At 35.2% G+C, this 24,986-nt stretch overlaps 1 protein-coding gene across 1 annotated transcript; it reads left to right on the top strand.

The window, feature by feature from the left end:
- Positions 1 to 5,945: 5,945 nt before the first annotated feature.
- On the top strand, positions 5,946 to 23,685 carry LOC138838543 (gametocyte-specific factor 1-like). Its single transcript, XM_070037976.1, has 7 exons — positions 5,946 to 6,100; positions 7,236 to 7,274; positions 7,821 to 7,921; positions 18,491 to 18,617; positions 18,707 to 18,790; positions 19,160 to 19,223; positions 22,909 to 23,685. Exons 2-7 carry the CDS (start codon positions 7,265 to 7,267, stop codon positions 22,931 to 22,933), a joined length of 411 nt encoding a protein of 136 aa, XP_069894077.1. The 5' UTR covers positions 5,946 to 6,100; positions 7,236 to 7,264; the 3' UTR covers positions 22,934 to 23,685.
- Positions 23,686 to 24,986: the final 1,301 nt, after the last annotated feature.

Here is a 24,986-nt window from a genome sequence, read left to right as displayed (position 1 = left end):
ACTGCTTGCACATATAAATACCTTAAAGTTAACTTTACCAAGGAAATATGTTACACTGTGTGATGTATTAAACAAGTAGTGAAACCTGTGTCTTAGAATGTGATATGAGGGGAAAAAAATTACAAGACCTGTGCTCTGGGGTTTTCTCACAGCTACTACTGAATAAATATTTAAAAGAGCAGGAAAGAAGGCAGCACTCAATATAGGTTTTTATAAAATAGTAAGTCAGGGGCTGGGAAGGTGGCTAGAGTGCTTGCCTCACATGCCTGAGGTTCGATTCCTCAGCACCACATAAACAAGAAGAAAAAATCCAGAAGTGGCGCTATGGCTCAAGTGGTAGAGTGCTAGCCTTGAGCTGAAGAGCTGAGGGACAGCACGCAGGCCCAGAGTTCAGGACCCACTAACGGACCCCGAAAAAAAAATATTAAGTCAAACAGAACTAGATATGAAGTAGCCATTACTTTTTATTTCCAGCCTTGAATGTGTTATCTGTAGTTTTAGTAATTGCCTTGATAACATATGACATGAAGGTTCAACTCACAATTCTATTTCAAGTTGTTGGAAACACTTTCTGAAATATTTGCTAATGTTTAATATTTGTTAGCAGTTAATGTCATCTTTTATTATTCCCTTCTTTGCAACTGACATCATCTGAAGAATACCAGACAGTCTTTTGGATAGTTTATTTTGCTTGAATTCAGGGCCCTTCCTATATCACTAAGGTGTTTTTGTTCAAAGCCAGAGGTCCACTAGTTTGAACCACTGTGATACTTCTGGTGTTCTAAAATGCTTGAATTGCACTGTAGTGTGTCTGATAGACTAAAAAGTCTCAGCCACCTCGGATTGGAGGTCTGAGACACCAGCATTCAGGTATGAAATTTTGTACAAGAATACCATAATGAAAATTGCTAAAGAAACAAAAAGGAAACTTCGGGGAAAATAACCCTAAAATCTGTTCTTAGAACTCAGCTTTAATTGGAAGTAAATTCCTAATACACATGATCAGTGATTCAGAACCACAAAAGAGAAGAAATATAAATATTTTCTGATGTTCAAATCCGTAACACGAATATCAGTAACTTTTGCATTTATGCTTACTTGATACTGTAGTTTTCTAAACTGATAGGAAGAGAAGCCTTCTGATGCCATTGCACATACCACAAATATTTGAGAAAATACGATGAAAATAGGCATGGGAAACTGGAGATAGAATGGTATTATCTGTTCATTATTGCATAATCTAGAAACATCCAAGAACCAAACCTACAGAAAGGGTTACGAAGGTGGACTAACATGGTATATCTTGTGTAACTTCTAAAGTAAATCAGAGTCGGTAAAATAAAGCAAGATACCTTTCATAAGAAGGAAGAAAAGATCCAAACTACTAGGGTTTTTAACCAACATTTTTCACCTTTTAGAATGTATCCCTTGATATAGATCTCTGTTAAGGTGATAGGCAAAAATTGCTCTATTTCTGTTACTGATGTAAGGAGTCTCAACTTGTGCTTGTGTCAAGTGAAACAGATAATAATGGCACACAGTACCCAGTAGGTTTAAAAACCTTCTACTTTTCTTTTATATATGAAATTTCCTGATAATTATCATTATAGTAGTAACATTTCTCAGAGCAAGAAATACAAAATAAAAGTAGAACATAGTTTAGAGTCCAGAAGAATGCATGGATGTAAACATTCAATAGACAGTCCTTTATATGAGAATTGTCAAATAATAGTATCAAAATATAATAGTGCCTAAATTTTATTTACCCGATGCTACTTGAAGTCATGAAATTCTTTAATGTGGATTCAAATCTGTTTGGTTCAAAATAAATTGACAAATGGCACACAAACGTTGTTTGACTGATTATAGAATGAAATAATGAATTCAACAATGTAATAACAGGAACGATTTTGAATCTAAACATCTATATTAATATTTCAAATTTTCCTTTCAGATATTCTCTATGCTTCATATGATGTGAGAGTCATAAGTGCCTATACGCTGATATTTGTACAACCAGAGTAATAAAAGCAAAACTAACAAATAGAAATTGCTTGTTGAATATTAACAAAACATGCCAACACAAACAAATGGCAAGAAATATGAAGGGGAAAGGGAGTCATGAAAAGCTATCATTCTATGTCTTTCAGAATGTCACAGGACATATGATATTATTTTGTAAGGATGCATTTTCAAAAATGCTTCTTCCTGAGAGTATTTTTTTGTTGGTTTTGCATATTGAATTCTACCCCTGCATTCTTCAGCTAAAGGTGATCCTTTCCCTATTTGAGGCATAGTGCTACTTTGGGTATTCTAGAGGGTAATTGGAGTTGAGTAACATGGGTTTTCCTGCATTGGATGGCTTTGGACTGCAATCCTCCGATCTCATCCAGTAGAAAAAAATGGATTATAGTTGTGAGCCCCTGGAACCTGGATTTCATGAGAATTTTAGAACAATTGATGTCATATTTCAGGACCCACCACCGGGCCCCGAAAAAAAAAAGTAAGTCAAACACAAATAGATATGAAGTAGCCATTACTTTTTATTTATTTCCAGGCCTAGAATGTGTGGCAAAGACGAATCACAATCTTCTAATATACATCGGGATTGACTCTAAGCCATCTAATAACTTCACATTTTGCAAATACTCATGTGTCATAAGCACACAATACAAAACTTCATACCAATTTTAGCAATTAGTTTTACACAATAGTGCAATCTTCAATATTTATTTTTCCCAGAAAGTATTTCATTGTTCATAGGAACCGGTATTATCTTTCTTTCTGAAAATGCAATTTATTTTCAGACAGTATTGCACATGAATGAATAATACACTAAAAGCATTCCTGTTGCAATTTGGGCTGGTGGTTCAAGCACATTTTATGAGGATCAACCTCTGGAAAGAAAGTTGGAACATGTAGTTAGGATGTAGGTTAGATATGTGAATTCCAAAGATGATCACCAGATATGGTGGTTTTGAAACCAGGTTGCATCTGGTGATGTGTATATTTAGACAGCAGTATTTTAGTTAATGATTGATATAATATTATGTGAAATTTTTGCAGAAAAATTTGAATGTAAGTACAATTCTTATGTTTGATTCAACACGAATATTTACATAAAATCCTGATAAAGAGAGTCTATCTGTGAATCTCAGCATTTTCTATTCATATTAGCTTTTGTAGAGACTGTAAAGGTCACAAGGAATCAATGTAGGAAGGAGCAATCTATCACACAACATATTATAGTGGAAATATCTGACAATAGAAGAGATTATTTCTGCCCTTTCACACAGTGACAAGTGTAAACAAGAAAACAAATCCTTGCTTTTAAATTTCTACACTTTTCCACAAGGGTTCATGGCAGGAAAATGGGAGCCTACATATCATAAGTAGAGGAATTATCAATGACTATATTTTGTGACTCTGTGCTATGCTGTTGTCCAGGAACAAAACTACTTTACAAGAAACTGAATGCCAGTATATTCCTTGAGAATTATTTGCATGTCTCCATTCTAGAGAGACCATAAGTTCTCTAACATAAATTAATTCATGAATGTTTCCCTCAGAATATTGTGATTGGTGAGAATCCAGTTTGGGACAGTGTATCACGTAGCTCCCTGTCATCGTGATTCTAGTATTGTCACAAAGGAAAAGGTTCATTAATTCATTTTCCCTGTAACTAAGTCTGTGTGCACTTTTGGTCCAAATGTTTTCATTCAAATTGAAATGTTCATAAATGCTTAAATGTCAACCACTACAAAAATATTCAGTGACTTTTTACTATTTCTTCAATAGCCATACTAGAGTATCAAGTAATATTGTACAAATGCATGCAACATGTACTATTTGTAATTGTCATTTTCATTAGGCAAATTCTATGAACAAAACCAGTCAAAGTCTACCCAATCTGTACAATGTGCTTAATTCCTTCGTACCTCCTGTCTAAATTTATTTCTATTACTTGTACTTGAACATGTTTTTAATCAAAGTGTCTTGTGTATAATAGCCTACCGTAACATATGGAAGGCAGAGAAAACACTGCTGGCTTAACAGAAAGTATGCCAATGAGCATCAGGGTGTGGTGGCAAATAACAGGAAGAATTCCATGTAGAAATCAAAGTTACTGAATTTTAATACAATTTTATAAAATTAAAATGTATTGTAGTTCATTCATGCCTATGAAGAAGAGGGATAATGTCTTAGAGTTTGATTCAATTGACAGAAGCACAAGATTTCCTTAGAGTGCTAAGATAATGATTCTTATAGGAACACTGTTTGTCATACCCCAAGCGTGAAGAACACACACACATGATAAACCTTACAAAACTTCATCATTACTTTTGAGAAGCCTTTTGATGGGAATCATTCCTATCTACTTCAGATAGGTTTCCTGCTTTGTTTGGGTGTGTCTGATTAACTTCAAAAGATATCAAGCACTGCCACACCATCCTTTATTTTATCTGTACCAAGTGTGTCCATGTTTTTTATTTTACTTAGAGATGTTTCCAAATCCTCCATTTAATGACAAATCATGGTCTTTTATTTCTTCTCTCCCATGTTGGTTTGTTTAAATTATTTATTTATTTATTTTTGTTTTGGTTGGTCAAAGGGCTTGAATTATTTGCTTGGGCATGGTCTTTGAGCTCCACAGCTTAAGGCAAGCACTCTACCACTTGAGCCACAGCACCACTTCTGGTCTTCTAGTGTTTTAATGGAGATAAGAGTCTCACAGACTTTCCTGCAGGGGCTGGCCTTGGTCTGAGATCTTCACATCTCAGCCTCTTGAATAGCTAGGATTACAGGTGTGAGTCACCAGTGCCAGGCCTTGTTTCGATTATCTTAAACCATATTATATTTTCCTACTGATACAAATACTGAAATGCTTCAGTTCCTCGGGATTCATAAAACAGCTATTCAAAACAGACAAATTTGTAGACCAAAAACATCCTGTCTTCATAATTATAACATCTTTGGCATACTTTTAAATAAGGTTACCTTTTGTTAATGAAAAATAATGATATGAAATCTACATAATACTAAGAATGTGACATATATTATGTACCACCTTTTATATATTAGAAACACTTCAATCCATCTTTCCAAAATGTGGCATAATAACTTCATATTTTATTAAAATCTAACTGAATTTCATGTATCCTACATAAACTTCTGCATAGATTCTTGAGTTGCAAATTCTATAATCGAAAGTTATAATGCAGGAAATTTGCATGTAGTTTATGTTATTGGTGATTAAATAATGCAAAAGCACTCCTAAAGCTACACATAGAAAGTACTTTTGTATAGCTTTTATATGTTTACTTTATGGTATTTAGTAACATGAATATTTGTATAAGTAAAAATACATATACATGAAGAAATTCATCTGGGAACCTGTTTCTCTCTTGCTGTTTTCATTTAATATTTGTGACTATTTGTTTTGAGAAATCCTAGAGTACATTACTCTTACTGTTCATGAACTTTAATAAAAAATGTGAATTAAACAATATGTACAAAAGTCAATCATATCTACAAGGAAGGCTAAAGAACGTTTTTGGCAGATGGTGATTGAGTTCTAGAAGGGGTCTTTTTGTGAAACTGTCGCTAATAAGAATATTGAGGAGTAAAGAAACTAAACAAGGAAAAAATAATACGGAAAGAATGACTTATTGTGGCTATATAGACCATAGTAAGTGTACAGATGTCTAGGCAGAACAATTTACATAGAACCAGTAGTTGATGTGTAGATCAAAAGTCTGACACATACATTCACATTATTGCTCTACTGAATACTTACACATTTCTATTAAACTGAATTGGAGTCCACAAAGCATACCAAAAAGAAATGGGACTTTGTCTTCCGGGTTCAAGCCGGAAGTCAGCACTTCCGTTGTCATATGCGGAAGTATGGCTGAGTTCCGTCAGTTGGTTAAACGGAAGTGAGATTTATGAGCTACATCACAATAGCGGTGGCCCCATGCAGAGAAGTCATTATACAGAAGTAGCTGTTGCTGTGGAAAACCTACGAGTAGGACATCGTCTGTCGTGAGGGGAAGAGATCCTGACTTGATTGGTGAATCCAGTTAACTGAAGGAGACAGGTAATAGTCCCTTGCCCTTTTTTCCTACTTTTACCTCTTAGACATGTAAATTATCATTTTCCCTCACGTATGTGACTGGGACATTTCTCGCTGACATCCCAAATGTAGTTCTTATAATTTTCTCTAATGAGGCAGTATTGTTTCATTGGTAAAATAATGAAAATTCTTTACTTCCTTAGACTTCAGAAAATACCTATTTTCATTCTGGGAATTTGAAATTTACTTTTATTCCCGTCACTTTTATGTGCGTCAAAGTAATCAGAGGTTTAATGTCTTCTGGCTCTGCTTCATGGCCACTAGACACTGTACTCCAGAAATTTACTACCTCTTGAACGACAGCACCCATCTCTAACTTTGACTCTAACGTGTCTCAATGATTTCTTTGCTTTGTGATACGTAACCTCTCTAAGAAGCAGTTATCTGAATAATAGTCCATACTGATCTTACAATCTGAATAGGAATAACGATATATCTATATCTATATAAGTGCATATTTTCAATAGGTATTAGATATTTGAAAGATGGAATATGGAATTTGTTAATTCAGACATCAATAATTTAGAAAACCTTTTCCACATTCGCTTAAAAGTTGTCATGATGCATCACCTCCGTTTTGGTATAATGAAGAAAAATGCCTGAAAAATATGAACTTTTTTGAGTTCAAAAGTTACACATTTCTGGGGCTGAGAAGGTGGTTTAGTGGTAGAGTGCTTGCCTTGCATGCATTAAGGCCCTGGCTTCGATTCCTCAGCACCACATGTACAAAAAGAAAGAAAAAAGCTGGAAGTGGCGCTGTAGTTCAAGTGGTAGAGCGCTAGCCTTGAGCTGTAGAGCTGAGGGACAGCGCCCAGACCCAGAGTACAGGCCCCATGTCAGGACATCCCCCGCCTTCATCTCGTTCCCCCCCTCCCCCCCGCCAAAAAAGTTACACATTTCTATAGCTTGTTATAAGTGACCATGTTTTGTGAAGTAGACAGATATCAATATATTTCAAGTGTGTCTAGCAACAAAAATTATTAGAGATGAATAGGTTGTACCCAGTTTCTCATATCGCTGACAAAATCCCAACATTTAATACTTGTGGTTTTGAAGTATTTAGTCATGTTTTCTCTCAGAGAATTTTTCTCATCCTCAGGACTTGCTGATATTTATCTGACTGTCACAATGGAAAAAGGTAAAAATGTTTACGCATTTATTTGGGGGAATTATTTTTTTTTCTTGTTTGGAATCACAGAAAGTATATTGACAGGAACTGAGAGAATAGGATAGTAGGATTCGTCCTGATTGAATCTGAAACTTTAGACATTTTGATAATTATAACTTTGAATTTTGATGTGCTAGATTGAAAGGTGAAAAAGAATGTAAAATATTTGCACATTCTAGATGTAAATGTAAGACAGCAAATAAATCAGGGATGCTCAATGGATGTATGATTTCAGAAGATAAAACAAGCTAAGAGTTCCATTTGATTCCAATCAATACTTAGAATAAATTATAGAATCAATAACTAGAATAAATATTTTTCATAAAAAAATTAAGAACTATCTAATAGGAACTGACAGTACATCAGAAGTTAAATTCAAGAGTGATACTCTTTGTCATATTTTGAATTCCCCAAATAGGTATTCCAGATTAAGATAGAGTTAATAATGGAAACAACATTGAAGACTTGCATGTTCCCCAATATATTGATTTTCCCGAGGTATTTGTTCTCTTTCAGAGGAATCGGTGGATCCTGAGAGGTTATTGCAGTGTCCCTATGATAAAAATCACAAAATCAGATCATGCAGGTTCCCATACCATCTTGTGAAATGTAAAGAGGTAATGTTTCATTGGAACATGTTGATATTACATAATTTCTTTAGTTCATGGATAAATTTGAGTATTTTTATAATAAATTGTGGGAAATGTATGAGAAAATATGAGAGAGACTGTGGGCATAAATGTCATAGTGAGATTTTTGTATTTCTTCTGAAATCTCTGCAGCATGTAATGGAAAGGAAGACAATCATAGTCCAACTTGTTTATTTCTAGAGACGTATTTCTAGATCCCTATTCAAAGCAGAACAAAGGCAAGATCTTTTGTGTGGGCAATTATGTCAAACCGTGTGTGCCATATTTCACAAACATTAGAGGTGGTTGCCTTTTCCTCCCCATTGCCTAATGGCCAAAATGTAAATTAATGGTATTCTTAAACATTATTTCATTAAAACACCCACTGTATTATCATATGGCCTAGAATTCAGTTTGTATACTGTACTTTTCATGCCATGGTTATCAACAAATCATGGGAGATGCATTGTGTCTCTTTTCTATATTGAGGGTATTTATTACAAAATTTCTTTTCACCAAAAATTTCTTAATATGAAATGCTACAATAAGTTCCAGAGCTGTAGGAGAGGCATAGTTTCTGCTATTTTGTTTGCAAAGAAGACACATGTGATGACCCTCCATTTTGGATATTTTCAAATATATTGTGAATCACTTTATCTATGCATTTGTAAATTGCATATAAATAACCTATATTTGAGTAAACATAGGCCAAAATTGAGCACATATGTACGCTTCTAAACTTCCATATACAATTTATGGATCTTGGCACAGTTTCCTCATGAAAGAAATACTATTAACGTGAAAGTTTGATATCACTGTATCATTTTTTAATGCCATCCCAGGCAGGAGAGTCATAAACCTTCTTATCTCCCCGATCAAATGAGAATAGAAGAAGTGCTATGGTGAAAATTGTAGAAGTCTAGCCTGTGCAAAAGGATGCACTCGTTTTTTTTCCTTCCCCTCCCCAAATTAGATAAATGTATATACATGATGCAGTGCACTAGAATCAAATGCAGTGAACACAGGGGTTAGACCAGGGGGAGGAACACACCAAAGGAAAAAAATCACATTGTTCATAACAAATACCTTAAAAATTATAACAAGAATGAAAAACAAAAACAAAAAAACACTTGTATCCCTATCTTATTGTTTATTTCATTTAACATCTTTTTAAATAAGGTTTTTATTATAAAATACTGTACAGTGGTTACAGTTACAGGAGGAAGATAATGAGTACTATTCTTATCAAGCATTTTTGCCTCCTCCTTTGACTTTCCCCTGCCATCCCTACCCCCGTCTCGAGAACTACATTCCCCTCCCACACTGCTTAAATTATAATGTTCATTTTTGACATAGTGTACTTTTAAAATAAATTTTACTGTGAAAACATGTACAGAGGGATTACAATTAATGAGTGTATTTTTGTCCAAAATTGTTGCCTCGTCCTTTGTTTTTCCCCTACCATCCTGTCCCTCCCAACTCTTCAACTACACTCCCTTACCCCAATCCTCACCTCTGCTTAAATTGTAAAGTTCGTTTTTCAAAATAACGTCTTGTACATCTCATTGTTGCAATAGATCGATTTGTATCCCTATTTAAACATTTTGTTATTTCCCTTCCCCTCCCTAAATCATACTAACACCAAATACAGTGCAAACAGGGGTTATGCCATGGGGGAGGGACATACAAAACAAAAACAAAAATCCCATGGTCCCTTATAAATATGCTAGAAACAAGAGCAAGGAAGAAAAAAAAACACCTATGTCACTATCTTGGGTTCATTTCAATTTATCATCTTATCTGACCTTTGCTGCTTGTCCCAGATATATACCAGTTATTGGTAATAAAGGAAACTATGAGACCTATGTTTCTTTGGGCCTGGCATACTTCACTTAATGTAATTTTTTCCAAGTCTTTCCATTTGCTAACAAATGGGGCCATGCCATTCTTTATGATGGAGGCATAGAATTCCATTGTGTATATATACTACATTTTTTTTGATCCATTCATCTACTGAGGAGCATCTGGGTGGGTTCCATATCTTAGTTATGGTAAATAATGCTGCAATGAACATAGTTGTACTTGTAGTTTTAGTATGGTCTCTTTTGTGAACATGTGGGTAAATGCCCAAAAGTGGGATTGCTGGGTCATAGGGGAACTCTGGGTGGAGTCTGGGGTGAGGAGGAATCTCAATGTTTTTTTGATTTGCATTTCTTTTATGGCTAGAGAGGTTGAGCATATCTTCATGTGTCTATTTGCCATTATTTTTTTCCTTCAGAGAAGTTTCTTTTTCAGTCTTTAGTGCACTTACTTAATTGGCAGTTGTTTCTTTGAGGATTATTTGTTGTGGGATTTCATTTTTACAGTTTCAAGTATATTATATATATGAGACTCTTAGTGAAGATCTTTTCCCAATGCTTGGGCTTTCTATTGATCTTGCTTTGTATGTCCTTTGCCTTGCAGAACAGTGCAGCTTCATGCAACCCCATTTGTCCAAACTTTCTTTGAATTCTTGTGTTTCTGAGTCTCTATTAAAAAAATTTCGGCCTGGGCCAAGGTGACCAAAGGTTTCTCTTATTACATCCTGTAATGTTCGCAGGGTGTCTGCTTTTACTCCAAGGTCATTAATCCATTTGGAGTTGATTCTGTTGCAGGGTGATATATAAGGGTCTAGCTTTAGTTTTCTACAGGTGATTAGCCAATTTTGCCAGAACCATTTACTGAAAAAGCTATCCTTCCATTTCAGTTTTTTAGGTCCCTTATCAAAGATTCTGTGGCAATTGGTCTGTGGTTTTTGGGTATTCAATTCGATTCCATTGGTCCTCTTTTTGTGTCACTATCAAGCTGTTTTGACTACGATGGCTTTGTAGTAGAGTTTCAAATTTGTTATTGATATTCCTCCAGCACTGTTCTGTTAAGAATTGTTTTTGCTATTCATGGTTTCTTATTGTTCCATATAAAATATTGGATTATTTCTTCTAATTCCTTAAAGAATGAGGCTGGAATATTGATAGCTATCCCATTGAATTTATAGGTAGGTTTGGGAAGTATTCCCATTTCCACGATGTTGATCCTTCCAATCCAGGAACATGGGAGGATTTTCCCCATTCTAAGATCTATTTTGATTTTCTCTTTCAGATTTTTAATGTTTTCATCATAGATTTCTTTCACTTCTTTGGTTAATTCCTAGATATTTTATTTTTTGTGTGGCTACTAAGAATGGAGTTGCTTTCCTTATTTCAGCTGCTCTCTTCTCATTGTTGCCATACAGAAAAGTCATTGATTTTAAAGTTTAATTTTATAACCTGCTACTTTGCCAAAGTTTGAATCAGCTCAAGTAATTTGGGAGTGGAGTCCATGTGATTTCTCAAAATACAAGATCATGTCTTCTGCAAAGAAGGAGAGTTTTACTTCATTTTATCCAATTTGGATCCCCTTAGTATTTGCATCTTGTTTTATTGCTATAGTTAGTCATTCTAGCATTAAATTGAAGAAAAGTGGAGAGAGTGGGCATCCTTGTCTCCTTCCTGAAGTTAGAAGAAATGGCTTTAATTTTTCACCATTGAGAACAATAATGAGCCTTTATTGTTTTGAGGAATGTTCCATGGATTCCTAGATTTCCAGAGCCTTCATTATAAAGGTGTGTTGGATCTGGTCAAATGCTATTTGTGGATCTATTGAGATAACTATCCTTATCCTTGGTCTATTTTATGTGATGAATTATATTAATTGATTGGCATATATTGAACCAGCTAAGTATTCCTGAAATGAATGCTGATTGATCATCGTGTATGATTTTTGGATGAATTGTTGAAGTTGATTGACCAAAATTTTGTTGAGAAATTTTGCATCGATATTCATCAAAGAAATGGGTCCCTAGTTCTCTTTCTTTGATGAGTTCCTGCCTGGTTTTGAGATGAGGTTTATGATGGCTTCATAGAAAGAGTTTGGTAGTGTACATTCCCTTCCAAATTCATTGAAGAATTGGAGGAGTATTGGTGTAAATAGTCCTTTGAAGGCCTTGTAGAATTCTGCTGGAAATCTATTCAGACCTGGGATTTTCCTACATGGGAGGTCTCTTATTGCTGTTTCTATTTCAGTGCTTGATATGGGCAGGTTAACATGTTTTAACTCATGTTGTTTTAGTTCCAGTATGTCGATATTTGCTAGGAGAATGTCCATTTTTGCCAAGTTCTCAAAGATAGTAGCATAACAGTTTGAGAAGTTTTCCCTTATAATGTTCTGAAACGTGATTGTTTCTGTGGTGATATTTCCATTCTCAACTCTGAGTTTATTTATTTAGGTGTGTTATCTTCTTTTTCTGAGATTTGCAAACGGTCTGTCAGTTTTGTTAATTTTTTCCGAAGAACAAACTGATTGTTTTATGGAGTGTTTCTATTGTTTTGTTTTGGGGTTTTTTTTGGATTCTAATTCATTTAATTCTGATTTAAGTTTTTTCTATCTACTGTATTGGGGTTTATCTTTCTGCTCTTTTTCAAGGAGTTTCATATGTCTCATTCAATTATTGGGTTTAGATCTCTCCAATTTGTTGATGTAAGAACTCAGAGCTATAAACATGAACATTTGAATTTCCTTTCTAATCTCTTCCATGAGCCACCGGTGGTTCAAGAGTGTGTTGTTCAGCCCCCATGTATTACCGGACTTTCTTTGGTGGCTTTTGGTGTTGAGTTCTTGTGGTCTGAGAGAATGCAGGGCATAATTTCAGTGTTTCTGAATCTGGAGAAGTTTGCTTTGTGACCTAAAATGGAGTCTGTTTTTGAAAAAGCACCATGTGCTTGAGAAAAATGTGAATTCTAGTGCTGGTGGGTGAAATATTCAGTAGATACCTTTTAAATTTAGTTGATCTATGCAGTTCTTTAGATTGGCAGTTTCTCTGTTGAGTTTTTGCCAAGTTGATATAGATAGGATAGATAGATAGACAGACAGACAGATAGATAGATAGATAGATAGATAGATAGATAGATAGATAGATAGATATAGATAGATAGATAGATAGATAGATAGATATAGATAGATAGATAGATAGATAGATAGATAGATAGATAGATAGATAGATAGATAGATAGATAGATAGATAGATAGATAGATAGATAGATAGATAGATGATAGATGGGATAGTGCTGTGTTAAAGTCCCCAGGAATTAATGTCTTTGGATCTATATGAGACTTGAGGGAAAGTAGTGTTTCTTGGATAAATTTGGTGCTCTGTTATTTGACGAATAGATATTTAGAATGTTAATATCCTCCTGAAGGAGAGATCTCTTAATTAGTATGTAGAACCTTCTTTATTGTTCCTCACTAATTTTAATTTGAAATCTATTTTATCGATATAAGTATTGAAATTTCCACCTGTTAATGGGGGCTCTTTGCTTGGTAGATTTTATTCCAGCCTTTCACTTTCAAAATATGTTTGGACTTATGGGCAAGGTGTGACTCCTGAAGGCAACAGATACAAGATTCCTGCTTTTTAATTCAACTACTCCTGGCACTGTGGCTATGTGGTGAAGTACTTGCCTAGAATGCATGAAGCCCTGGGTTCAATTCTTCAGTACCACCTACCTGTAAATGCCAGAAATCGTGCTGTGGCTCAAACGGTAGAGAGATAACCTTTAGCAAAACAGCTCAGGAACAGTGCCTGGACTCTGAGTTCAAGCCCCAGGACTAGCAAAAATAAATAAATAATTTTCTTTAATTCAACTACTTAGTTTATGTCCCTTAATTGGAGAGTTAAGTCCATTGATATTGAGAGTTAGGACTAAAAGGTGTTTGGTAGTTCCTGCCAAATTTTCCACCTTCTCGGGGGCTGCAATAATTGGGTTCTTCTTATTGTTCTTGGATTCTCAGTTTGGGTGCAGTTTCTTTAGACTTCATTTTGGTCTTGTTGGTTTTCTATGGGTAGTACATCTTTAAGTATCTTTTGTAGGGATGGTTTGGTTGAGATCTATTGTTTCACTTTTTCTTTGCTATGGGAGATTTTTAATTGACCTTTGGTTATGAAGGAGAGTTTGACTGGGTACAGTATTCTTGGTTGTTAGATCTTTAATTTTAGGGCATGGAATACATAATTCCAGGCTCCTCTTGGTTTAATTGTCTCTGCTGAGAAAGCTGAGGTTATTCTAATTGGGTCCCTTTATGGGTGATTTATCTTTTCTCCTTGATATCTTCAAGGATTTTCTCCTTGGTCTAAATTTTCTCCTTGGTCTCCTTGGTCTGTGCAGATTATAATGTGACAGTGGGATATCCTGTTCTGGTCTGGTCTATTTGGGGTTCTAAGTTTCTTGTATCTAAATAGGCCTATCTTTTTGCATGTTAGGGAAGTTCTCTGCTAGGATCCTGTTAAACAAATTTCTTAGACCATTAACTTCTGTCTCTAGGTGTTCCTCTACACCTATTGTCCTTAGATTAAATCTTCTGGTGGTGTCTTCCAAATATGGAATAGATCTATCATGTTTCTTGGATTCGTCTTGGTTAGTTGTGTGTTTTTCTCTCTGTTATCTAGGCTGTCTTCAATCCCTGAGATTCATTCTTCTGCATGGTGTAACCTACTGTCCAGTTTTTCTACTCTGTTTATATTGACTTTTCTTCTAATTGGTCGATTTTGGTGGCTTCCAATTCTCTGTTGCAGTTAAATTTTCGATCCTGTATGAACTTCTTTACTTTCTTAATTTGGGGACACTGTTTATACTCAAAACACTTAGTTGATTGGTTATGGTTTTCTTGGACTTACATTCATCCTGTCGAGCTTCATTTAGTGTTCCCTTTGTAGTCTGCCTGCAATCCTTCAGTTGTTTGTTTATGGATTCCATGAATGCCTCTACTGATCTTTGTCTATTCTCATCCTGCTAATCCAATTCCTGTATTACTCTTTGATTAGCTTTCTCAAGCTCACACTTACTGTGTTTCTCTTTGGGTGTCCTCAGCCTGCTCACACAATTCCTGTCTTTCTCTTTGATGTTCTCAACTGTCCATGCCATTCCTTTCTCTTTGACTGTTCTCAGCCTGCTCATATAATTCCTGTATTATTATTTGACTGTTCCCAGCCTGCTCATGCAATTCCTGTGTTAAACTTTGAGTGGCTTTCTAACACTCTGGAGATTCCTGTAGTAATTCCTGGTTTGCTTCCTCTTGCTCCTTATCTTACCGAGTCCTTTGCAGGTTTTCAGTCTTTTCATTCACCACATTTATGGCAGTGATTGTAGAGCTTTTGGGGATCTCTCCTCTGTATTATTCATTAACTGTTTTGTCAGCTGATTATCATGAGTGGGATTTGAGATACCCGGAATTGCCATTTTTTGGGGGGTTTAGCGATTTTTCTGCCCATTTTGTATGAAAGTAACAATTTTCTTGCAGAGCACTATTTTAAGGCAAGCATCTTCCAAAGTCCTGTAGTTGCACAGTCAAAATGGCTGCAGATACAATCTAGTTCAAGAGATACAATCTATTCAACATCAAACAACTATGGACTAAAGAACTAAGAAGACCAAAGAGAGATTCAGCAAACCAGAAATTATTAGGTTTAGGGATAATTGTGGGGAAAAATACAATTAGAGGGAAGTGGAGAGGTAAAAGGAGAGTGAGGTTAAAGGAATCCTAATCTCAGTGGGGAAATGGATTGGACAGAGTGAGAGCAGCGAGATTTAAAAAAAAAAAAGAAAAATGGAAAAACAAAAATTTATATTTAAGAAATAATACAGTTCAAATTATGTAAGTATAAAGTAATGATATTGATAGAAAAAAAGAATAGGATGAGAGGACGGGAGAAATGAAAAGGAACATGAGTAACTAAAAAATAAAAATTCTTAAAATTGGAGTATGTGAAAGTTATATAGGTGTAAAGAGTTAAACACTACTATTAAAAAGTTAAGCTTAAGAGGTTGTGAATTGAGTAATAGATTTCTCGATTAAGTATGTACACGATGGGGGATAAGGTCTAATAATCGATGACAGATATATAGCTCATGTTAAACAGAACATGTATATGTCTGGGAATAAGCAATTATGTTATGTAAAAAAGAAAGAGAAAAGAAGAAATAAAAAGGAAAAAAAAGGTCCAAAATATAAAAAGAGATTACAAAAAAAAAAGCCCACAATCACACATATACAGCTAAAATACAAATTATGAGAGAAAAAATAATAGAAAACATTTTTTAAAAAATAAAAATAAAACATGGTAGAAAAAACAGTTCTGTGATTTTTTTTGAGTGGGAGGAAGATCTTGTATCTCCCTGTGTCCGTAACCAGGCTCCTAGTGGAGTCACTGGTCTGCTTCTGGTGTTTGTTTTTCCTGCTGTTTGATTGGTTTCTTAAGTTAGTTTGTTAGAGCAGGCAAAAAAATGCTCTGCATTGTCCAGGATTTTTTTTATTCTTTCCCCAAGCTTGTTCAGAGAGAGGGAGATCTGCTTTGAGTACCACACAAAAGGGAGATGGCTGTTTCCTCTAACGTGGAGTTGATATGATATGGCCAGGTTCTAGGTAGGGTTGAGACTTTTCAGCAATCAGTAGCTTTTCCCTGAGGGGCTAGCTCCTGAAAAACTCACAGAGCCAAACCTGGAGCCATTTTCATGGTTTATGTTTACTGAGTTTCAGTTGTTTGCTAGGCTGTTGTTGGGACTGCAGAATCTGTTTCTGTTTACCCAGTGAAGAAAGACAGTCTTCTGGGAGTGAAGCACCCTCTGCCTGGGCAGGCTGATTTTCATTTGAGGGGAAATGAGCTGGGCAGGACAGATCGGTTCCTGGGACTTGCTAAATGGCAGTTTTTGTATTCTTATAAGATCTGAGTTGGAGCTAGCTGCTTGGCAAGGCCTTTGTCAGTATCAAAGATGGAGATCTCTGGTGTGGGGGGGAGTGACAGCCTTCTCACAGGTTCTCTGAGAGAAGTGAATATGATGTCATGGTTGTCTTCATGCGAGACTCTTGGTTCCTGTGCAGTCCTTGGTCTGTGATCTTCAGGATGAAGATTTCTGCTCCTTTTCGGTTCTTACTGGTGGTGAGTAGAATCCACTGGCCCAAAGCATCTGGTGCCCATATTCCAGAACTTGTCTATTGGTATGATGGCCACGGCCACCATCTCCACCGCAGCCACTGCAGCTGCAGCTACCAGCAAGTGCTCAGATCTGTCTCCTGGCTGGACTTTCCCTCTCTGGCCAAACTCTCTGTACTGTGATGGCACAATAGGTGTGATTCTGTAGCCTAGGACTGGTCACTGGAACACTAAAACTGCTTTCTGTGTGAGAACTTGTTTATCCTCCAGCTTCTCTTCCACCATCTTCCTCAGGTCTTCTGACATACAGAGGTTATAACGGGGGGTGGAGGGTAGGTACACAAAAAGAAAAAAAATCATGCAGTACCTTACAAATATATTACAACAATAGCAGGACAGAAAAAAAAACACTTCTGTAGTTATCTTGGGGTTCATTTCTCTTATCATCTTCTCTGAACTTTTCTGCTTGTCTCAGACATATACTATTTATTAGAAAAAAGAAACTATGGGACTTATCCTTCTTGGGGCCTGTCTTACTCACTTAATATAATTTTTTTGTCTTTCCATTTCCTAACAAGGGCATTTCATTTTTCTGATGGTGTCATCGAGCAGTTTTGCCTCCGACTTTATTTTACCAATACCATCCCCTGCTTTCCACCTCCGCAACTACACACCACCCTTGCCTTAACCCTCCTTTTTAATTGTAAAGTTCATTTTTTATGATCCTATGTACATCGCTTTTGAACATTTCTGCTTGTCCTAAATATACACTAGTTATTCGAAATAAGGGAAACAATGGACCTATGTTTCTTTGGGCCTGGCTTACTTCAATCAATATAATATTTTCTAAGTCTTTCCATTTCCAAAATATTGAGCAATATCATTCTTTCTGATGGAGGTATACAATTCCATTTTGTATATATTCACCACATTTTCTTTTTTTTATTTTCTTTTTTTTAATTTAATTTTATTTTATTTGAGAACATACTGTACAGAGGGGCTACAATTACATAATGCATTCATCTACTGAGGAGCTTCTGGGGTTGTTCCAAACCTTAGCTATGGAAAATAATGGTGGTAGTTTTGGTCTGGTCTTGTAAGTGATCATTTGGGTAAATGCACAAAAGTGGGATTGTTGGGTAATACAGGAGCTTTATGTGGAGTCTTTTGAGGAACTCCATACTGCTTTGGCATACAGGTTGATCTATTTTAACAATGAAATATATGAGACACTATGTTGAAAATGAACTTTACAAATTGGTGCGTGGCAAGTAGCAGTAGAAGGAAGGAGTTGGGTAGATGGGGAGGTAAGAGGTCTTAGGGGAAAAACACAGGAGGGAGTAACACTGCCTATAGGAAATGAACTCATTACCTTATTCATATAACTGTAATCCCTGTGTAAAATAACTTTACAATAAAAAATGTGTATTAAAAAAGGAAGTACTAGCACAGTACCTATACTGTGTTGTCAAGCCCGTGGTTGATATCCTGCACAGAGTAATCTAAAAAGAGAAAATTTGAATATGTTTCTTCATATTTAAACTTTTGTCATACAGAATCATCCTGATATTGCTGCCAAATTGGCTACTTGTCCCTTTAATGCTCGCCACCTGGTACCACGAGATCAACTCACTGAACATATTGCAACTTGTATGGACAAAACTTCTCTTGAAGATGATGTAGGTAAGCCTGATAATAAAACACAATCCAACTCAATGTAGGCCCTTTGCACCTGTATACTTCTGTGATGTTAGTTATCTCTTTGTTTGTAGATAACATCATATGGAACGAGAAACAATACAAGAGTTCTGAAAGTACATGGCAATATGTTTCCTCTGAGGAAGACTGGGATAAAGGTAAAAAGCTTGTTGAACTTTCTGTAATTTCCATTATTGAATCTCAACTTACTTTGTGCTGTTGTATGCTTTCTTCCTTTAGGAGTGAAATTAAAAATCTTTGTTCAACTTGGATTGTCTTGTATGCTAATATCAATAACATATATGATAATATGCATTCTTAACTGATTAAAAACCATGTCAAACATTTAAATGATATGTTTTTGCACATGGCTAAGGATTCATTCTTTTCAACCTTTATTATCCAGCTAAAAGTTTCTTGGAAGGCTCTTAAGGCCATCAACCTTGCTGTTTTTCTTTATCGATGTATAATGTTAGAGCCAATCTAAGCTAGCACCTCGATCAAGTATGTAATTCTCCCTTTGGCAGAATCCTTGGAAGATCCTAGCCCAAGTTTTGTTTGGGGCACAAGCAAATCATCTGGCAACAACAGGTAAAGAAAATAATTTTCTTGTGATGTCCTATTTTCTGATAAAATTCAAAGTAAAGAAATAGGATAAATGAATAAATGAATAACAAACTCTGTTCCATATACCCATATATTGTGCTCACTACAAATGAAGTTTGGATTGCTCTCTGTAATTGGTGGCAAAAGTCAAGTATAGTTTCACTAGGACCAATAAGATTGTAATCACCCAAATTACTTTAAATCAGAATTAGCTTATCTGAATGTTCTTCTCATTCTGTTATAATCAATTTAAATCCGGGAAGCCATACATAACAGTATTATGTTGGGCCAACCTTTTTATAACCATTTTCATGAATTCAGGATTCACTCATCACATCAATTATGATAGTGTAAATGGAAGTATCTTCCACTGGTAATTGATAAATGTACAGACTTACGGGTGGGTTACCATGTCTTCCTTCTGAAATTCATTAAAGAATATTATACGAATGTCTATCTGATTTAAATTTTCTCCACAAATTAGTATAAAATATTTGAGGAGATTCTTGAGATGATTTACAATTTGCATTTTGCAAAGATACGTATTAATAAAATGTATTTAGAAGTATATTTTAGCAGCAACTCATACATGGATTTAATCTTTCACATTCCTGTATGAAGTATAAATATACATTGGTATGGTATAGATTGGAAATTCAAAATTAGCTGTGCAACTACAAAAGTTATGCTATCTCTTTGTGAGTAGTTATGACATTGTTGAAAGAATTTTAATTGCTAGAATGAACTTGTCCTTCTAGAGTCACAAAATAGATTATATTTTTGATTTTCTGGAATTTGAAAACATCAAGGCTCTCTGACATGGTAAGATGGCAAACACATTAAAAAGTGAAGAGTAATTGGCTTTTCTTGGAATTCTTCATGAGCCTTTATTTAATTTTGAATCATGTAATTAGTCTTGCTTGCCGATATGAGACCTCTTTCTTTTTATAACTGAGACAAAAGATTCTAGATGTATTGATAATGTTAAGAATTTTCTCATCTGATCAGTCTAGAAAAATTTAAAAAAAAAACGCATTCAACGTAAGACCAAGGAGAATTTATGTGAGCCTGTCACCACAGTCAGGCCTCATATATTCTTCCTGTGGAAAGGTAGTAAGCATACTAAGTATTTGTCTTCAATTGTCTGTTGTATGTCAAACATATTATAATATTATGTGAAGGATGAATTGGCAGTTTATATGGTAAAGATTTTGCTGAGGATGAGTAATAGTAATAGATAAATTCACCCTTTTATCTGATGATAATTTGCTAATTCATGAAGATTATAGCGAGGTCTAAAGCTCATCCTGTTTACAAACTGAACCTATTAATTTAGTGTTTGATCAACAGAATATATTGATTCTTTGTGTTAGGGTGTTTCTCATCCTCTGTCATGCAGAGGAAAATGAATATGTCTTGGGAAACAATTCTGAGGTAGAAAACCACACTTGAGCCAGGCCAGGTGATAATGTTAATTCTTGCATCTCACGTGTCTGACACATAAGGATGTAATTATAGATTAATGAAGTGAAAGATTTTTTTTCAGATTCATTTATGGAATTAATTCCTTCGAATTCGATAGTATAGAGAGCATTCTCCTTAAGGAAAACCATGGTTACTCATAGACCTGCCGTGTGCATGAATATTGGGAACAAAGACGCTCAAAAATCTTCAGCGCACTCTGGATAACAGAGAAAAGAAACCTGTTACAGGTTGCTTAGGGACCTATAAGAGGCTGAAATCTGAGGATCAGATCTCAGGAATATTTGTCAAACTCTCATCAACAATTAACCATCTAAAAACTGGGAGTGTCTCTCTAGCTCAAGTGGTAGAACATTTGAGCTCTGAAGAGCTCAGGGACCATGCCCAAGCCCAAAGTTCAATCCCAATGACCAACAAGAACAATAACCAAAGACAGGAATGTAATGTAATATGCATCAACAATGTCCCATACTCCCTGGTATTTCCAAAATCTCTGAAGTTTTTCCTTCCACATAAGAGCCAGTTAGATTTTATTCACTCCCTACTCATAATATCATGTATTTTCTCTATGAATTTTAGAGTAATGTTTAATGGGGCAGTGATATTTCCTTACTTCATTGGTTATTAGAACACATAATTTGACCCAATGGGATTACTAATTCTCTTCCCTTATGCAAAAATGTCTTACTTATGGAATTATAATTTCTCTGGATCTAAACAGTAGATAAGAGTAAAGAACCTGAAAATTCATGAGAATCTGTGACAGTGTAGGAGACCAGGCTACTTGTTGATTTGTCTCTTCAAGATTTATACAACCCTAGCTTTGCCATTATAGGCTCACACACACACACACACACACACACACACACACACACACACACACACACACACACACACACACACACATATATATATATGCAAATATATATGTATATTTATATATATTTATATGTGTGTGTGAGCTGATTTATGTCTGTAATCAGATATTTCTTTTACCTGTCCATTTGTAGATGCAAATTTTGTGTCTGTGTGTGTGCAAACTAAAATGGTGTACATTTTTTCCTACTCTGTTTCAACACCTATAAGTCGATGCTGGGCACATTACTATGTTTTGTGTAATTGAAAAGTGAGGGTATTTTTCCTGCCTTCAATTCTTGATTTTGCTCAGTCATGACAAAAATTAATAACAGGTTATCATGGATTTTTTCATGTGTCTTCGATTGATCCCTAAGCTCGATCCAAGTGATATTTTCCAAACGTTGGTATGTCCCTGGCATATATATAATTCTCATAACCATACATATTTGAGAAAGCAGTGTTAATGTAGGAAGGTTACCCTTAGTTAATGGAAATTTTCTATGTTCATTTTAAAGTCCAATGTTTCAGTCTTCATACTGAAAGGTGACATGCATATTTGTCTTAAAGGCTAATTATTTTTCTGAACTGCTGGATATATTTACCTGATACCACTCCAAAATGTCATTGTGACTTCACAATAGCATTTGTTTTGTCCACACAAAAAATGGAAAAGCCGTTTATTTGTTTGAGGCATAGAATATGTCTTGTAACTGTACCTGAAGGTATTTGTATTGTATCCCTTCATATTTTACTAACCTACCATAAAGCATGTATCTTTTGGTAGGATAGATCTCATAAAACAATCCCTCTTTGTGGTTTGTTTTTATGCATCCATTCACAAATATTGAAATTGAGTGGTAAGTTCATTGCAATAACATTATATAGTAAAACCACTATGGATTTTCTTCCTATTTTTCTGGATGCATGATACATCCATGGTTATATTACAAGAAATCTCGTTCAGAAACTGTGCCAAGATATGGCTGAGCCTGAATGGGTGACAGAGTAAATTTTGAAGAACTGGAAAATAATCGCTGAAGTATCAGATTGGCTAGCGTCATATTTCAAATGTGCAATGAAGTTTCAATGTGTTGAGGCAGAGAGTGTCCAAGTGTAATATGTGAGGCTTGTATACAACGATCAAATTTCAATGGAAAGGGACGTGGAAGTAAGCAAGAAATTTTTTGAAAATAGCTGATGATGTGCTCTCATTAGTTTTTGAATATCTCTCGAACTGCAAGTGAAGTTCTTGTTTATATGCAAAGTACAAATATATATATTCTAGTGTTCTCCACAGAAAGTAAAATAATATTTTTCTATTTCTTTGCAGGAAACATTCTATGAACAAACCATGAGTTCAAACCATTTCTCATTGTTTCATTTACATTTTACATTTATTAATATATTGTGATGCTCACTCAACCAAATGAATTCATTTTAACTTCTACTACCAATTCAATCTCTATTCACCTTTATCTTGAATACAGACGCAAAGCCGGGTGTTTATGTCCTTATTGGAATTCACCATGTCACTATCCACATAGACATGGTAATGTTGGAATATAGAAACTCCAATAATTACATCAAAATCTACATTTGTTTCCCAATAGAGAACAAATCATAATTCATTATTCATTGTTCTTACGTTTGCCTGTGAATATCATCTTCCATTTCATATATTGATATAATTGGATATATTGGTATAATGAATACATAAAAACTGTAATGGTATTAGTCCTCTTATAAAAATCTTATACCAAATATGTATTCCCATATAAAATGGCCATTAAAATTTCAAAGGGATTTTTCAATCAACATTCTGAAGTATAATTCTTACTATAAAGCTTCTCATCCATCTCATTGATTTCCAAGTATAATCTCATCTAAACAAGGATTCTGGGAGTTCTTTCCAAATATGTGGCAGAAAAGAACAGATAATGTATGTGTACACAAAATACCATTCAAAACTTATTCTTTTGAGGGGGCAAAGTGCAGTTTGTGAAGATAGCATGATTTTGTGCTAAAAATGTGTTTTTGTTTTGTTTTTTACGGCATGAGGATATGCAACATTGGCATTCTAAAATGTTCCAAGAAAGAGTGGACTGTATCTGTAAAGTGTAATAAAAACACTTTTATGGAACCATATTTCATGACTATGTTCATATTCAATTTGTGGGTAATTTTCCCCACATATATATGCCTCCACATACTTATAGTAGACTTGGCACTGTGGTCCAAAACATTCCTCATGCAAAATGGAATAATTTTTGAAGGATATTTTAGGAAGATCCACTTTGTAAAAATTGTTGTTAAGACTCCTATGCAAGACATAGAGTTGAATCTTTTGGGTACAGATGAGGAAGTTAAAGATGTGAGAATGTGGCTCATATTTATTATTCATGTTGAAATGGGAGGGTTTCTTTGTATGGGCTTATTTGTGCACCTATTGTATAATTGCATGTGTTTCTTGGTTTTTATTCAGAAATTGTGAGCAAGAATGAATTCAACATTAATTTGGGAAGGATAGTTTAGAATCTGTAGACTCAGGAAAACCTGAGTGTGCAGAGTGATTATAATTACGTATGTACGGCAGTGACTCGTTTTCTTGTCACGTGTTACCTTAGCCCTCATTTTTCTTACACTTTATTCTACTTCAAAACTCCACCGCCCTTGTTGGAAATGCCATTTCCAACATATTGTCTTGTGAGGAATTTTGTGGCATTGGTTCACCCGTTGTCCTCTATCTCAAAAATTTTTGATTCCTCTTCTTTGCCCTAATCACATTAAAGTTTATATAGTCCATAGGCTACCAAATTCAAATATAAAGACAAGAAGGGGGAAACCCTATGAAAAATAAAGGAAAAGGGCAAGTAAAAAGAATCAGTTTTACATAGTATTTTTTGTTTGTTTGTTTGTTTTTTTGGATCCAGTCGAGGGGCCTGAACTCTGGGCCTGGGCACTGTCCCTCAGCTCTTCAGCTCAAGGCTAGCGCTCTACCACTTGAGCCACAGCGCCACTTCTGGCTTTTTTCTTTTTGCTTATGTGGTGCTGGGGAATTGAACCCAGGGCCTCATGCATGCAAGGCAAGTGCTCTACCACTGAGCCACCTTCCCAGCCCCTACATAGTATTTTTTTTAATTACCAACCATGATAAACCTCATGTTTCATGGGGGGTTTTTTACCCTAATTTTTCTTACCCTAATCTTCTTGTTCAGATATACATAGCAATTTAGCTCTTGCAATCCTCTTTGGATGACCTGGATACATAACAATTTTAAATGCCAGTACAAAGGAAAAAAATTGTGACTCTTCATAAGGTAAGTTAAATATAAGCAGGTTAAATGCAGTAAGACAAAAACAATATTCAATAAATAGTGTTGTAATACTCAATAAATTCGTATAAAAGCT

Source organism: Dipodomys merriami, unplaced genomic scaffold (genome assembly GCF_024711535.1).
Source record: "Dipodomys merriami isolate MVZ:Mamm:240054 unplaced genomic scaffold, mDipMer1.0.p SCAF_2816, whole genome shotgun sequence".
NCBI lineage: Eukaryota > Metazoa > Chordata > Mammalia > Rodentia > Heteromyidae > Dipodomys > Dipodomys merriami.
The sequence above is the reverse complement of the archived record's forward strand: the minus strand, read 5'-3'. Positions and strand labels throughout refer to the sequence as shown.